The 17,724-nt window shown below is 41.5% G+C and overlaps 1 protein-coding gene across 12 annotated transcripts in view; it reads left to right on the forward strand.

The window, feature by feature from the left end:
* The window catches only part of Sfmbt1 (Scm-like with four mbt domains 1), a 119,626-nt gene that overhangs the window by 78,404 nt on the left and 23,498 nt on the right, over positions 1–17,724 (forward strand). For all 12 annotated transcript variants that reach the window (XM_006252658.4, XM_008771006.4, XM_039094801.2 and 9 more), the window contains 4 exons: positions 416–504; positions 1,438–1,539; positions 3,234–3,384; positions 6,628–6,710. In XM_006252658.4, coding sequence (XP_006252720.1) covers positions 416–504; positions 1,438–1,539; positions 3,234–3,384; positions 6,628–6,710 — 425 coding nt within the window. The remainder of the gene's footprint in view (positions 1–415; positions 505–1,437; positions 1,540–3,233; positions 3,385–6,627; positions 6,711–17,724) is intronic.

A 17,724-nucleotide genomic window follows, 5' to 3' on the forward strand; every position in this document is an offset into this window, starting at 1 on the left:
AAGTTATTTCATATTTATACAAAGTATAAGTGTATACTTCTCTTTGACTTTGTTATTACACTTACAATTTAGCATACATACTGGTTATTACACCTCAAATTTTCCCCTGACCAATACTTTATGCTCACTTGCATCTATTACTGTATAATCCAGTTTGAGTATTTATGCGTTATTTCATATGCCACATCAATAATTCTGCTCTTACTGTAAATAAATATTTTAACAAATTTTAATTTTCTGGTCTTTTACACGGAGTCCAGTACTGAGATTAAGGTATTTTGTATGAAGGTGGGTGTAAAGGCCTGAAGCCTTTCCTAATGCATAGTAAAAAGTGCTTCTGTTTTCGTGAATGCTTTAGAAGCTGAACTGTATATAAGTTTTCTCCCGTAAAACATGCTGTTTTGTCTCACTAAAGCCATCAGGCATCTGAAAAATGAAGCTGACTGGCAAGAGATTTTGGCCAGAGTGAAAGAGGAGGAGCCATTACCCTCTTACTTATTTAAGGTAAAACCAGAAACTCGTGAACATACAGATTTTCTCTGCACAGTGGGGAACATCAGTCAGGGGGGTAAGGAGTGAAAAGTAGCCACTGGAAGGAGGGGTCACTGCGGGGGCGATGCAGGGTCACCCTGGGTTTCTTTCCAGATCTTCTTCAAGCTAATTGGATGTTTTCCTTTCTAGTGTTTTGTTTTGTTTTGATTTTTTGAGGGAGGGTTTCTCTGTGTAGCCTTGGCCATCCTGGAACTCACTCTGTAGGCCAGGCTGGCTGCTAGCGCAAAAGATCTGCCTGCCTCTGCCTCCTGAGTGCTGCGATCAAAGCTGTGCACCACCACCCAGCTTTCTCTCTCATCTCAAGTCCAGTACCATAACTAGTTAAGAAGTAAATTGGGCTTTTCCTCCAGATGTCCATTATATTCCAAATGTGGAAGGAATACTGTCTGTGAGTCGTCGTCGTTGTTGTTTTCCTGAATGGTCTCCCAGGAGAAGAGTTCAGGATTAAAAGAAGCTTCACAGTTGTGTTAGTTCCTTAACTAGATGACCTTTCTTGTCGCTGTGACGAAACACCTGAGACAAAGCAACCCAGGGATGAAGGGCTCAGTGGGCTCATTGTGTGAAGGGATGCAGACCACCATAGCTGGGCAGTGTGGAGGGAGTGCTGCTGCTTAGCTCAATTCGTGCCATTTCGTAGTCAGTCTAGGACCAGTCTAGTCTCATCCGGTGACATTCTCCATGTTGGGAATATGTCTCTTCCCTCCTCGGTTAAACCTCTCTGGAAATTCCCTAAAGGCATGTCCAGAAGCATGTCACCTAGTGATTCTAAGTTTAGTCTTGTTGGCAGTGAAGATTAATTGTCACAAATATTCAACTGAATATAAGTATAAGTATAAATTAATTCAATGATACTGTATTTTTACCCTTTTGTTGTACATATTTCAGGATAAGCAAGTTATTAGAACCCATGAGTTTTCTATAAACATGAAGTTGGAAGCTGTGGACCCATGGTCTCCTTTTGGGATTTCTCCTGCTACAATTGCTAAGGTGAAGTGGGAGTAATTATTTTTTGGGAAAGAATTGCTATCAGGGTGACTAGTTGAGGAAATTATGATGGTTTTATCTTTAAACTATCCTAATACAATCCATTGTAAAGCAAGAATCACTTTTGTGGGGCTGGGGATTTAGCTCAGTGGTAGAGCGCTTACCTAGGAAGCGCAAGGCCCTGGGTTCGGTCCCCAGCTCCGAAAAAAAGAACCAAAAAAAAAAAAAAAAAAAAAAGAATCACTTTTGTATATTTGTGCTGTATAGTACCATTTTTTGTGTGTGCCCTTTCTCTTTCAGAGCTTAGTAGTACTGTACAGCCAAAGCAGAGCAGCGAGTCAGGGCATCAGAGTAGTAGAGGGGAAGTCGTTTGGAGGCAAGCCTTGCTTTGTAAAACTGGAAAGGGCAGGGCTGGTGTACCGGCCATGGTGTTTATAGTACGGATCCAGGCAGTGCCATCACTTACCTAAACAGGCACAGAGAGACCTGTAGGAATCACAGAATTAGCATCATCAGTAGGAGAGCTACAGCAGTGCGTACCAGAATCAGATTTTAATCTCTCCAGCAGCTGACAAAAGTAAGGTTTTTTTTTTTTGGTTCTTTTTTTTCGGAGCTGGGGACCGAACCCAGGGCCTTGCGCTTCCTAGGCAAGCGCTCTACCACTGAGCTAAATCCCCAACCCCAAAAGTAAGGCTTTTTAAGGAGTAAGCCCAGTAAGCTGAACTCATGGCGAGGTACAGGTACTGAGTCCCAGTGTAATAGACAGCATTTGGTTCAGGCCTAGGACAAACGTCCATTTAATAGAAGTAGGGCCCAAGGTGGATTATAGGTGTGTATGCGAGTAGTTACTAGGATGCTTGTCTCACTGGATGAGATTTACACTGTTTTTGCCTAGTGGGAGATTGTTCCCAGAGCAACGAGGGGTTCTTGAACTTGTCTTAAGACCTCTAGAAGCTGGAGAAGTGGCTCAGGGGTTGAGAGCAGTTACTCTTATCAGAAGACCAGTTTAGTTCCCAGCATCTGCACATTGTAGCTTATAGCCATTCATAATTACAGCTGTATGCGCCTTCTTCTCAGCACACACACCCATACGGCATATATACTCACATACATAGACACACACACATGTAAGTAAAGATACATCTTTAAGACACAGAGACAGAGAGACAGAAACAGAGAAAACTAAGACTAAGGCCTTCCACCCTTCTCTGGAGTCTGGAGAGATACGGGCTGCTTAAGTTCCAGAGGACATTCACTAATTCCAGTTCTGGCATTTGAAGTTAGTACAGCAATGTTGTTGACCCCTTGCTAAGCTTAAACTAAATTTTGCTAACTTGGTTTGAGTTCAGGTTTGCAGTTTTTTGAGCATGTAACCTGGGGAAATGACTTTACCTTCCTTTGAATTAATTTTCTTTATTAAATAATGGAATTGAAAGTGGTACCTACCTCATTAGATTGTTACAGAAAAGTAAAACTGAGTGAATATTGAGTGAATAACTACCTGACCTAAAACTAACATCTATTGAATATTTTAACAATCCTTTGTGAGTATAAATGAACTTCTAGCATGTTTGATTGTGCCATCGAGTTTGTGCATACATTTATATATATACATATATATGTATGTCTGTATGTATATGTGTATGTATATATAAATACACATAAGCCATTTGTCAGTTTTATCTGTTAATATACAGGTTTTTGATGATAAGTACTTTCTAGTGGAAATAGATGACCTTCGACCAGAAGACCACGCAAGGCGGTCATTTGTGTGCCATGCTAACAGTCCTGGCATCTTTCCTGTGCAGTGGAGTCTAAAGAATGGTTTACACATCAACCCTCCTCCAGGTATGGAGTTGAGTTCTTCTATGTTGTTTCTCAAAATTATTATTACCATTATTAATTATGTAGGGTCTCACTGAGTAGCAGAGTGTGTCTTCTCACCATATGATACTGGGTGGCCTTAAATTCCAGACCCACCAGCAGACTTAGCCCTTAAAATATGTGTTGGATGGCATTGCCAAGATCTTTTATACCTCCTGTCTTGAGTATCATGGAGGTCCAAAATAACATGAATAAGATCTGGATTGTAATTTATTTATTTAGAAGGGGTCTTACTTTGTAGCTCTGGCTGGCTTGGAACTTGCTATGTATATATCAGGCTAGCCTTGAACTCACAGATATCCACTTGTCTCTGCCTCCTGAGTGCTGTGGTCACAGGCCTGTGCCACCACACCTCCCTCATTATATAATATTTGAACCCATAAGCTAATAAAGTATCAGTATGAGTTTTTTCTCATTGTTTGACATTATCTGTATAACTGGTAGAAGGACATGTTCAAGTCTGAATCCTGTTCTGGTTCCCTTGTCAGTTCCATTTGGGATCTGTTGAGGTCACAGAGGGGTGACTGTGCCCAGTTTGGTTCTCTGTTGCTGTGATAAGCTGTGGACCAAAACAACTTTGGAGAATGAGGGGTTTATCTCATCTTATACTAAACCCATCACTGAGAGAAAGTTCATCCTGGAACTCAAGGCAGAGACTGAAGTAGGGACTGTAAAGAAATTCTCCTCCTCAATGGTTTGCTTCTTATGGCTGGCTCAGACTGCTTTCTTACACAAGCTAGGGCACCTGTCCAGAAGTGGCAGTTCCCACAGTAGGCTGGGCCTTCCTATATCAGTTGTTAGTCCAGAAAATGCCTTCAGGCTTACCCACAGGACACCCTGCCAGAGCAGTCCCTCTCCGAGACTCTCTCTCTCTCCAGAAATGACTGTGTTTGTGCAAGGTTGACAAAAACTAATTAGCACAGTAGGCTTGATCAACACCCAGCCTTTAGATCTGCTTTCTTGGATCTAGAACTAGAAGGTGGATGGTATTTTAGGTGTTAATGCCTTGTAGTGGAGGTGACTAGACACAGAATTTATGGTCAAGGTCTAAAATGAGTAACACCTGATTTTACTTGTTCTTGAAACTTTGTAAAATACGATGTTTAACTTTCTGATCAAAGCACTGAAGTATGATTTCACTAAATTTGCCTGAAACTCTTAGTACTTTAAACTTGTAGTTTCTAGAAAATGTCAGGTATTTGTTACATTTTTTATTTGCAAACCAGACTGTTTTGACTTACTAGGTATTGGTAAGCAAGGCTTCACTTGAAGGGTAACTGCTGAAACATTGTACTGGAAGCACTCTTATATTAGCAAGGATCATAAACTCAGAACTGCCCTCCACCCCGCCCTCATTCGTCTAATAAATGTTTATGAGATGTTTGTTATGACGTGCATTGAATTTATCACTGAGAAGCCACACATGGATAGGAGAGTGCACGCACAGAACTGCCCAGGGTCTCCCCAGTGAACAGAGCCCAGGAATACCTGGTGGGAAGGTGCGGAATTGAAACTTAAACTAGGAACTTACTGCTTTGTAGCAGAGCCTAGGACACCTCAAGTTCCTTATACTGCCTGCTACCTTTGTGTGGGAAGGAGAAAGCAGGCACTAAAGGCACAGGAGCTCTGTGCATACTGTAGACAGCCAGTTGACTTGTATGCAGAGGGAAGTAGGAAGTTATGGAAATGGAAATGACAGAGCAGGCACAGTGGCTAAGTGCGTTTGCTGCTTCTGCAGAAGTCCAGAGGTCCGTTCTCTGTATCCATCTCAGGGCTCAGAGCTGACTGCAACTCTCATTCTAGGATATCTGGTGCCTCCTTCTAGACTCTACATTGCATGTGTGAATACACCCACCATATGTATGTGTGTATGTATGTATGTGTGTATGTATGTATGTGTGTATGTATGTATGTATGTATGTACATATGTATGTATACATTCACACACATATAAAAATAGAATTATTTAAGAAAGAATATTGTTTTGTCAGGAAGCGAGACTGAATTGGAGGGAGAGCTGTGGCCCTTTATGTTTTAGCAGGAAAGGGGCTTTCAGAGCCTGTTGCCTGTAGGAAGCCACAGTTTTGAGTAGCCCAAGATTAAGCTCTGAGGCAGAACAGTTTAGACAAAGTGGACCTCAACCACGCAGCTCCTCCCCCACAGATGGGACTGAGTCAGACACTGGTTTTCTGCCAAGAACCTTGATAGACTGCTGAAGTAGAGGGTTGTTTCTTTCAGTCTGAGTTGAATTTATGATTCAGATTATATAAGAGCATTTAGAGTTTAAAATGTTTTCTTAATTGACATGTATTTGTGGAGTACAGGGTAGCATTTTAATATGTACATTCACCATAAAATGATCAGGTTGGAGTAAAGGACATATCTATCAAATAAAATGTTATTTCTTTGTATTGTGAACAGTCAAAATTTTCTCTATTAGTAGTTTAGTAGATGTAGATTAATAATGTTCAGGTAAGTTTTGCCAACCATAAAGACATTACTTTAGTAAAGACGTTGGAAATTATTACTTGTATCCAGCTGCATCCCTGTGCCCACTGTCTTCTTCGTCCCTAAGAATTTTAGACAGATTCTGTAGTACGTGAATCTGAAAACAGTGTTAATGAGTACACATCAGAGCCAGGGTGTGTGGTGGTGTATGCCTAGACCTTGGAATCTTAGACCTTGGAAGGTGGATGGCACAGGAGGGTCAAAAGTTCAAGGTCAGCCATGGCTATTTCAGCTCCAAAACAACTTGAGCTCCATGAGACTCCTGTCTTATAAAAAAGTCATCATATATTGATATTAGCTAAGACATGTTAAGGAAAGCAAATAGCCTTATCAAGAAAAAGTCCTCATAATTAAAAGTACTAATAAATCAATAATGCTGAATTTCTATTTAAAAAATAAAGTCCATATAACTTTTTTTTAAACTCTTGGCAAATTGCCAGTAACTAGCCATCCAAAAATACTGCTCAAAGGTATGTAGTTTAAATTTTGGAAATTTAAACTAACTTCTTGAATTATATTACATAATTATAATTTGCCCAGAGTTACTCTGTTTCATAAAATTGGTTATAAACAGTCCTGGGTTCAGCTTCCTACCTTGACAAATGCTCAGAGTGCCTCTCCGCTTGAGTGGACAGTGTGGCAGTGGGATAGAGTCAGCAGGCAGAGTGTGTGTGACTCACTGCTCCTCTGTCTCTGTAGGCTTCCGGAGCCAGGACTTTGACTGGGCCGACTACCTCAAGCAGTGTGGTGCTGAAGCCGCTCCCCAGAAGTGCTTCCCGCAGGTGAGCCCCTGTGGAACTGCCTCAGGCTGGGGTCTGTGGTGCTGCTGTGCTCTTATGACTGTTACTCCGCAGTCAGTCAGCTCCCTCAACCCAATCACCACCGTGTTGGTCATAAAACAGTCCAAAGACATCGCATTCACTGCACAAGGGAGTTTGCTCAGTAAATTAGTTTTACAAGTTTATATGTTTTTTTTCTTTTTAGGTAAGGTCATGTGAATTTGAAATTTTATTTCATACTTTAGTGGCTCAATAATATCAAAACTGTTAATATTAGAGAAGAATGGTTCCATTTATTTAAAAATACTTCTATCCCAACAATATATGAGCATGTTTTAAAAGGCCAAATAGCTAAGGCATCACTCTTGGGCCTGACATGGTGGTGCACACTTATAATACCAGTAGTTCTCAACCTGTGGGTCACAACACTTTTGGGGGTGGGATGACCCTTTTACAGGAGTCATAGATCTTGCATATAAGGTATCTATATTATGATTTATAACAAGCAGAATTAAAGTTGTGAAGTATCAACACAAATAATTTTATGGCTGGTAATCACTATACCATGCTGTATTAAAGGGTCCCAGCATTAGGAAGATTGAGGCAAGTGAGGAGGACTACGAGCGTGGGGCCACCATGGCACATAGCAAGTCCTAGGCCATCTTGGGCAGTATGGCAAGACTTTGTCTCAAAAAGCTGAGTAAAACAGAGCAGGCTGGATAACGGCTGTGTGTGGTAGCGTGGGCCTGTAATCCCAGCACATGGGAGGCTGAGGCAGAAGGATTGCCATGGACCAGACAGGTTTACCTTTATAAAGTTACATCTTGAAAATAACCCCTCTGGCTGTGCATGTGCTGTTTGCCTTTAAGCCCAGCCTGCAGCAGGAGGATATCTGTGAGTTTGATGCCACCTTGGTCTACACAGGTCATCCAGCTCTACAATAGTAAGATTCTGTCAAACACACAACAAAGCATGAAATAATTCAAAACAAAACAATAGGCAGGAGAGGCTGCGTATTGCAGCAATAAAAACTGAGAATGTAGAACAGTGCCTGTCTGTTCCTTTGCAAGCACCCTCCTAGAACTGTCGGGTTCTTTTGAAACTCTGGTGCCTATCAGCATACCAAAGTGCCTGGCGGCCTCCAAGCTCCCTCTGCTCCTACCTTAAACTTGTTCGGCTCGCATGCTTCCCTTCCTTCAGCTTCTCGTGCCTTTGTAAACTTGTGGTTTGGGCTATGCCTGTTCACTCTCTTGGCTCCAACTCTCTGGCCTCACTCCTTTGCCTGGACACCCCCCCCCCCCCCGTCTGTCTGTCTCTGTCTGTCTCTGTCTCTTTCTCTGTCTCTGTCTCTCTCTCTGTCTCTGTCTGTCTGTCTGTCTGTCTGTCCGTCTGTTCTTCTGTTCCTCTTGTGGGCCGTGTTCAGTTTGCTGCTCTCTCTTCTTTGTACTCTTCCAGATGGCCTCTGGCTCTACTTTACCTCATAACTACAATAAAAATGTTTCCCTCAACCATACCCTTAATGAGAGATCATGAGAGATCATGCCCTTAGTTTATACAGTGACCACATTAGATTTTTCTTTTTCTGTAATTCTTGGATTTATACAAGAATTATTTTCAAAATAATACGAGGCAATCTTTCAAGGTATTAATTTTAGACACTTGTGTTGATGACATTCCAGTAAATGAACAGTCAGCTGTTTGATGTTGCCTCCCCTCCCTCCTTAACCATCACGGTTCACTTGTGATGGCCTTTGGTTGAGGTTTTTTTTTTTTTTTTTTTTTTTTTATTAACTTGAGTATTTCTTATATACATTTCGAATGTTATTCCCTTTCCCGGTTTCCGGGCAAACATCCCCCTCCCCCCTCCCCTTCCTTATGGGTGTTCCCCTCCCATCCCTCCCCCCATTGCCGCCCTCCCCCCATAGACTAGTTCACTGGGGGTTCAGTCTTAGCAGGACCCAGGGCTTCCCCTTCCACTGGTGCTCTTACTAGGATATTCATTGCTACCTATGGGGTCAGAGTCCAGGGTCAGTCCATGTATAGTCTTTAGGTAGTGGCTTAGTCCCTGGAAGCTCTGGTTGCTTGGCATTGTTGTACTTTTGGGGTCTCGAGCCCCTTCAAGCTCTTCCAGTTCTTTCTCTGATTCCTTCAACAGGGGACCTATTCTCAGTTCAGTGGTTTGCTGCTGGCATTCGCCTCTGTATTTGCTGTATTCTGGCTGTGTCTCTCAGGAGCGATCTACATCTGGCTCCTGTCGGTCTGCACTTCTTTGCTTCATCCATCTTGTCTAATTGGGTGGCTGTATATGTATGGGCCACATGTGGGGCAGGCTCTGAATGGGTGTTCCTTCAGTCTCTGTTTTAATCTTTGCCTCTCCCTTCCCTGCCAAGGGTATTCTTTTTCCTCATTTAAAGAAGGAGTGAAGCATTCACATTTTGATCATCCGTCTTGAGTTTCGTTTGTTCTAGGGATCTAGGGTAATTCAAGCATTTGGGCTAAAAGCCACTTATCAATGAGTGCGTACCATGTATGTCTTTCTGTGATTGGGTTAGCTCACTCAGGATGATATTTTCCAGTTCCAACCATTTGCCTACGAATTTCATAAACTCGTTGTTTTTGATAGCTGAGTAATATTCCATTGTGTAGATGTACCACATTTTCTGTATCCATTCCTCTGTTGAAGGGCATCTGGGTTCTTTCCATTTTCTGGCTATTATAAATAAGACTGCGATGAACATAGTGGAGCATGTGTCTTTTTTATATGTTGGGGCATCTTTTGGGTATATGCCCAAGAGAGGTATAGCTGGATCCTCAGGCAGTTCAATGTCCAATTTTCTGAGGAACCTCCAGACTGATTTCCAGAATGGTTTTACCAGTCTGCAATCCCACCAACAATGGAGGAGTGTTCCTCTTTCTCCACATCCTCGCCAGCATCTGCTGTCACCTGAGTTTTTGATCTTAGCCATTCTCACTGGTGTGAGGTGAAATCTCAGGGTTGTTTTGATTTGCATTTCCCTTATGACTAAAGATGTTGAACATTTCTTTAGGTGTTTCTCAGCCATTCGGCATTCCTCAGCTGTGAATTCTTTGTTTAGCTCTGAACCCCATTTTTTAATAGGGTTATTTGTTTCCCTGCGGTCTAACTTCTTGAGTTCTTTGTATATTTTGGATATAAGGCCTCTATCTGTTGTAGGATTGGTAAAGATCTTTTCCCAATCTGTTGGCTGCCGTTTTGTCCTAACCACAGTGTCCTTTGCCTTACAGAAGCTTTGCAGTTTTATGAGATCCCATTTGTCGATTCTTGATCTTAGAGCGTAAGCCATTGGTGTTTTGTTCAGGAAATTTTTTCCAGTGCCTATGTGTTCCAGATGCTTCCCTAGTTTTTCTTCTATTAGTTTGAGTGTGTCTGGTTTGATGTGGAGGTCCTTGATCCACTTGGACTTAAGCTTTGTACAGGGTGATAAGCATGGATCGATCTGCATTCTTCTACATGTTGCCCTCCAGTTGAACCAGCACCATTTGCTGAAAATGCTATCTTTTTTCCATTGGATGGTTTTGGCTCCTTTGTCAAAAATCAAGTGACCATAGGTGTGTGGGTTCATTTCTGGGTCTTCAATTCTATTCCATTGGTCTATCTGTCTGTCTCTGTACCAATACCATGCAGTTTTTATCACTATTGCTCTGTAATACTGCTTGAGTTCAGGGATAGTGATTCCCCCTGAAGTCCTTTTATTGTTGAGGATAGCTTTAGCTATCCTGGGTTTTTTGTTATTCCAGATGAATTTGCAAATTGTTCTGTCTAACTCTTTGAAGAATTGGATTGGTATTTTGATGGGGATTGCATTGAATCTGTAGATTGCTTTTGGTAAAATGGCCATTTTTAATATATTAATCCTGCCAATCCATGAGCATGGGAGATCTTTCCATCTTCTGAGGTCTTCTTCAATTTCTTTCCTCAGTGTCTTGAAGTTCTTATTGTACAGATCTTTTACTTGCTTGGTTAAAGTCACACCGAGGTACTTTATATTATTTGGGTCCATTATGAAGGGTGTCGTTTCCCTAATTTCTTTCTCGGCTTGTTTCTCTTTTGTATAGAGGAAAGCAACTGATTTATTTGAGTTAATTTTATACCCAGCCACTTTGCTGAAGTTGTTTATCAGCTTTAGTAGTTCTCTGGTGGAACTTTTGGGATCACTTAAATATACTATCATGTCATCTGCAAATAGTGATATTTTGACCTCTTCTTTTCCGATCTGTATCCCCTTGATCTCCTTTTGTTGTCTGATTGCTCTGGCTAGAACTTCAAGAACTATATTGAATAAGTAGGGAGAGAGTGGGCAGCCTTGTCTAGTCCCTGATTTTAGTGGGATTGCTTCAAGTTTCTCTCCATTTAGTTTAATGTTAGCAACTGGTTTGCTGTATATGGCTTTTACTATGTTTAGGTATGGGCCTTGAATTCCTATTCTTTCCAGGACTTTTATCATGAAGGGGTGTTGAATTTTGTCAAATGCTGTCTCAGCATCTAATGAAATGATCATGTGGTTCTGTTCTTTCAGTTTGTTTATATAATGGATCATGTTGATGGTTTTCCGTATATTAAACCATCCCTGCATGCCTGGGATGAAGCCTACTTGATCATGGTGGATGATTGTTTTGATGTGCTCTTGGATTCGGTTTGCCAGAATTTTATTGAGTATTTTTGCGTCGATATTCATAAGGGAAATTGGTCTGAAGTTCTCTTTCTTTGTTGTGTCGTGTCTTTGTGTGGTTTAGGTATAAGAGTAATTGTGGCTTCGTAGAAGGAATTCGGTAGTGCTCCATCTGTTTCAATTTTGTGGAATAGTTTGGATAATATTGGTATGAGGTCTTCTATGAAGGTTTGATAGAATTCTGCACTAAACCCGTCTGGACCTGGGCTCTTTTTGGTTGGGAGACCTTTAATGACTGCTTCTATTTCCTTAGGAGTTATGGGGTTGTTTAACTGGTTTATCTGTTCCTGATTTAACTTCGATACCTGGTATCTGTCTAGGAAATTGTCCATTTCCTGAAGATTTTCAAATTTTGTTGAATATAGGTTTTTATAGTAAGATCTGATGATTTTTTGAATTTCTTCTGAGTCTGTAGTTATGTCTCCCTTTTCATTTCTGATTTTGTTAATTTGGACGCACTCTCTGTGTCCTCTCGTTAGTCTGGCTAAGGGTTTATCTATCTTGTTGATTTTCTCAAAGAACCAACTTTTGGTTCTGTTGATTCTTTCTATGGTCCTTTTTGTTTCTACTTGGTTGATTTCAGCTCTGAGTTTGATTATTTCCTGCCTTCTACTCCTCCTGGGTGTATTTGCTTCTTTTTGTTCTAGAGCTTTTAGGTGTGCTGTCAAGCTGCTGACATATGCTCTTTCCTGTTTCTTTCTGCAGGCACTCAGCGCTATGAGTTTTCCTCTTAGCACAGCTTTCATTGTGTCCCATAAGTTTGGGTATGTTGTATCTTCATTTTCATTAAATTCTAAAAAGTTTTTAATTTCTTTCTTTATTTCTTCCTTGACCAGGTTATCATTGAGTAGAGCATTGTTCAATTTCCACATATATGTGGGCATTCTTCCCTTACTGTTATTGAAGACCAGTTTTAGGCCGTGGTGGTCCGATAGCACGCATGGGATTATTTCTATCTTTCTGTACCTGTTGAGGCCCGTTTTTTGACCAATTATATGGTCAATTTTGGAGAAAGTACCATGAGGAGCTGAGAAGAAGGTATATCCTTTTGCTTTAGGATAGAATGTTCTATAAATATCCGTTAAGTTCATTTGGCTCATGACTTCTCTTAGTCTGTCGACATCACTGTTTAATTTCTGTTTCCATGATCTGTCCATTGATGAGAGTGGGGTGTTGAAATCTCCCACTATTATTGTGTGAGGTGCAATGTGTGTTTTGAGCTTTAGTAAGGTTTCTTTTACGTATGTAGGTGCCCTTGTATTTGGGGCATAGATATTTAGGATTGAGAGTTCATCTTGGTGGATTTTTCCTTTGATGAATATGAAGTGTCCTTCCTTATCTTTTTTGATGACTTTTAGTTGGAAATTGATTTTATTTGATATTAGAATGGCTACTCCAGCTTGCTTCTTCTGACCATTTGCTTGGAAAGTAGTTTTCCAGCCTTTCACTCTGAGGTAGTGTCTGTCTTTGTCTCTGAGGTGTGTTTCCTGTAGGCAGCAGAATGCAGGGTCCTCGTTGTGTATCCAGTTTGTTAATCTATGTCTTTTTATTGGGGAGTTGAGGCCATTGATGTTGAGGGATATTAAGGAATAGTGATTATTGTTTCCCTTTATATTCATAGTTGGATGTGAGGTTATGTTTGTGTGCTTTCATTCTCTTTGTTTTGTTGCCAAGACGATTAGTTTCTTGCTTCTTCTAGGGTATAGCTTGCCTCCTTATGTTGGGCTTTACCATTTATTATCCTTTGTAGTGCTGGATTTGTAGAAACATATTGTGTAAATTTGGTTTTGTCATGGAATATCTTGGTTTCTCCATCAATGTTAATTGAGAGTTTTGCTGGATACAGTAACCTGGGCTGGCATTTGTGTTCTCTTAGGATCTGTATGACATCAGTCCAGGATCTTCTGGCCTTCATAGTTTCTGGCGAGAAGTCTGGTGTGATTCTGATAGGTCTCCCTTTATATGTTACTTGACCTTTTTCCCTTACTGCTTTTAATATTCTTTCTTTATTTTGTGCGTTTGGTGTTTTGACAATTATGTGACGGGAGGTGTTTCTTTTCTGGTCCAATCTATTTGGAGTTCTGTAGGCTTCTTGTATGTCTATGGGTATCTCTTTTTTTAGGTTAGGGAAGTTTTCTTCTATGATTTTGTTGAAGATATTTACTGGTCCTTTGAGCTGGGAGTCTTCACTCTCTTCTATGCCTATTATCCTTAGGTTTGATCTTCTCATTGAGTCCTGGATTTCCTGTATGTTTTGGACCAGTAGCTTTTTCCGCTTTACATTATCTTTGACAGTTGAGTCAATGATTTCTATGGAATCTTCTGCTCCTGAGATTCTCTCTTCCATCTCTTGTATTCTGTTGGTGAAGCTTGTATCTACAGCTCCTTGTCTCTTCTTTTGGTTTTCTATATCCAGGGTTGTTTCCATGTGTTCTTTCTTGATTGCTTCTATTTCCATTTTTAATTCCTTCAACTGTTTGATTGTGTTTTCCTGGAATTCTTTCAGGGATTTTTGTGTCTCCTCTCTATGGGCTTCTACTTGTTTATTTATGTTTTCCTGGAATTCTTTCAGGCATTTTTGCGATTCTTTCAGGCATTTTTGTGATTCCTCTCTGTAGGCTTCTACTTGTTCTCTAAGGGAGTTCTTCATGTCTTTCTTGAAGTCCTCCAGCATCATGATCAGATATGATTTTGAAACTAGATCTTGCTTTTCTGGTGTGTTTGGATATTCCATGTTTGTTTTGGTGGGAGAATTGGGCTCCGATGATGGCATGTAGTCTTGGTTTCTGTTGCTTGGGTTCCTGCGCTTGCCTCTCGCCATCAGATTATCTCTAGTGTTACTTTGTTCTGCTATTTCTGACAGTGGCTAGACTGTCCTATAAGCCTGTGTGTCAGGAGTGCTGTAGACCTGTTTTCCTCTCTTTCAGTCAGTTATGGGGACAGAGTGTTCTGCTTTCGGGCGTGTAGTTTTTCCTCTCTACAGGTCTTCAGCTGTTCCTGTGGGCCTGTGTCTTGAGTTCACCAGGCAGCTTTCTTGCAGCAGACAAGTTGGTCTTACCTGTGGTCCCGAGGCTCAAGTTTGCTCGCGGGGTACTGCCCAAGGGCTCTCTGTGGCGGCAGCAACCAGGAAGACCTGTGCCGCCCCTTCCGGGAGCTTCAGTGCACCAGGGTTCCAGATGGCCTTTGGTGTTTTCCTCTGGCGTCCGAGATGTATGTACAGAGAACAGTCTCTTCTTGTTTCCCCGGCTTGTCTGCCTCTCTGAAGGTTCAGCTCTCCCTCCCACGGGATTTGGGTGCAGAGAACTGTTTATCCGGTCTGTTTCCCTCAGGTTCCGGCGGTGTCTCAGGCAGGCGTCCTGCCGCTCCTGGGCCCTCCCCCACGGGAGCCCAGAGGCCTTATACAGTTTCCTCTTGGGCCAGGGATGTGGGCAGGGGTGAGCAGAGTTGGTGGTCTCCTCCGCTCTGCAGCCTCAGGAGTGCCCACCTGACCAGGCGGTTGGGTCTCTCTCTCACTGGGTCTGGGAGCAGAGAGCTGCTGCGGGCTGGGATCCGCGGGTGTGGGACTAGGTTGAGGTTTTGCGTTACATGCATGCAGATGTTAGCAGGAGACTGCTGCAAGATTTTGGCTGTTTCCTTTTTTAAATGTTTTAATAATTGTTGTTTATAATTGTGTTAATAATCGCTATTAGGTTTTGCGTTACATGCATGCAGATGTTAGCAGGAGACTGCTGCAAGATTTTGGCTGTTTCCTTTTTTAAATGTTTTAATAATTGTTGTTTATAATTGTGTTAATAATCGCTCTTTTGACCCTGCTTGATTAATGTTCTTTGTGTTTATTGCTAGTTCTTCCCATACCATCTAGAACTTCTGTTACTCACATCACAAAGGCAGTCTGAACAGAGATCATCTTTCCTAACACTTTGCATTCTCCCTACACAGACTGCGTTTGAGGGGTACCAAGTAGTTTTGTCACTGTCAGGTAGGATTTGTGTGTGTGTGCGTGTGTGTGTGTGTGCGTGTGTGTGTGTGTGAGCATGTGTGTGTGTGTGTGGTATGTGTGTGTGGTGTGTGTGAGTGTGTGTGGTGTGTGTGTGTATGTGTGTGTGTGGTGTGTGTGTATGTGAGTGTGTGTGTGGTGTGTGTGTATGTGAGTGTGTGGTGTGTGTGTGTGAGTGAGTGTGTGTGTGGTGTGTGTGTGGTGTGTGTGGTGTGTGTGGTGTGTATGTGAGTGTGTGTGTGTGAGTGTGTGTGTGGTGTGTGTGTGTGTGTATGTGAGTGAGTGTGTGTGACGTGCACATGCAAAGGCTAGAAGGTGACGTTGGGCGTCTCCTTGTATCTCTCCACATTTCTCAAAGGTAGGGTCTATCACTAACTTGAAACTTTCTATCTCTAAGAGTCTGACTCGTGGTCACAGAGCCTGTGGCATCACTTGCCTCTCTGTACCATGCACCAAAAATGTACTTTTGGTATTACAGGGATCTACCTAGCTTTTTACATAAGTATGGGGGACTTGAACTCGGGCCTCCTGCTTTTATGGGAAATGCTATTACTTACTTGGACACCTCTCAGACCTCTTGTATGGTTGTCCTGATGGAACCTGCCGTTGCTTAGAAGCTTCTTAAACATGGATATAAAGGCCATGCAAATTTAATAAATACTATTTTTTTTAATTTTTTTCCCCACTCCCTAATAAATACTATTTATCATAGTTTCATTGTGTGGACTTAGTCATGGTTTAGCTTAATATGAAAGTTAGGTTGATGTTATTTCAGTATTTTAACAATATTACTTGTCTAAGTTCTAGTGTTTTGGAAGTCAAAAGACAATTTTTACTCTTTTGTAGATGAACCTGCCTTTCCTTGTAGAAAGTTACAGATAGCTTGCCTTTTTCCTTTCATAGAAAGTACAAACCAAAAAAAAAAAAAAAAGTGGAAAAGAGCCAGTGGTGGTGGCACACACCTTTAGTCCCAGCTCTGGGGAGACAGAGGCAGGCGTATCTCTGAGTTCGAGGCCACCCTGTTCTATAGATTGAGTTCCAGGGCAGCCATTGCAACACAAAGAAAACCTGTCTTGGAAAAAACTAAATAAATAAAGTCTTTGTTTTTATTTTATGTGTCTGAATATTTTGTTTGTGTTTACCTGCGTGCAGTACCCTCAGAGGCTGATCCATGGAAGCTGCGATAGAGAGGGTAGTGAGCCACCATGTGGACTCTGGCCCTAAACCTGGGTCCTCTTCAGAGCAGGAAGTGTCCTCCCTTAACCTCCAAGTCATCTGCATCCCCAGCTTTTGATATTTATCACACTACACTTTTTATGTTTTTGATAATTATTTCTTTGAATAGTTCTTTATTGTATTTTGTTTTGTTTTTGAGACAGAGTCTCACTGACTAGATAGGGTCTCTCTATTTCCACCAGACTCGGAACTCACTATGTAGACTGATAGGCTTTGAAGTCCGTCAGCTCTCTCCACTTGCATCTACCTCCTGAGCTCTGTGGCTAAAGGCGTGCACACCACACCCACCTCTGACAGTTCTCTATGCTTAATGCGTACTATTCTTTAAGTTAGAAGTACATTTCCTTGTCTCCCAGAAGATGTTAGTTAACGCCACTGCTGGTTAGAAGGTTTCCTCACATGCTCTCTGCTTTCTCCAGTTGCTGGTTTTGCCTGTAGCTTTTATGTTCTTAAGTATGTGATACTTATTGGTTGCTTCTTGTATTTAAAAAATGGGGAACTAGGACAAAAACTTATTAGAAACTTTTGAGCATGTTTGAATGAGACTTGTCAATGTTGATTCTTCCTACAGAATGGAATCTGGCTGACCATTTATTGAAAAAAAAAACCCTAAATTTATATCTTTATAGGTTAGCCTGTTACTGTAAAAGTTTTTTTTCCTGTGCCCCGTCTGATGGATAGTGGCTACAGCTGGGCCTTCACTACATACACACACCTTAAAAGTTGTTTGTGTCCTCCTGCCCAAAGGGCTTGTATTTTATCCTTTCCAGAGAATAAATCTCACTTCCTATAGGGAAGGGAAAGACACAATTGCTCTGAGGTATGTAATAGTACATAATGCCATAATGTAAGTGCTTGTAAAATGTCTCTAACAAATTCTTCTTGGTAAAAATAAAGAAAAGAAGAAATGAAAGAAAAAGAGGTTCTCCAAGCATGAAAATGCACATCTGCAATCCCAGTGCTGTAGGAGGCTGAGGCAGGAGGATTGATGTAGATCTGAGGGAAGCCATTTCTAAGTGTAAGACCCCCGCGCCTCTCAAAAAAAGTTTCGTTTTTGAGAGAGACAGACAGAGAA

This window comes from Rattus norvegicus, chromosome 16 (genome assembly GCF_036323735.1).
Source record: "Rattus norvegicus strain BN/NHsdMcwi chromosome 16, GRCr8, whole genome shotgun sequence".
NCBI classification, from domain to species: Eukaryota; Metazoa; Chordata; class Mammalia; order Rodentia; family Muridae; genus Rattus; species Rattus norvegicus.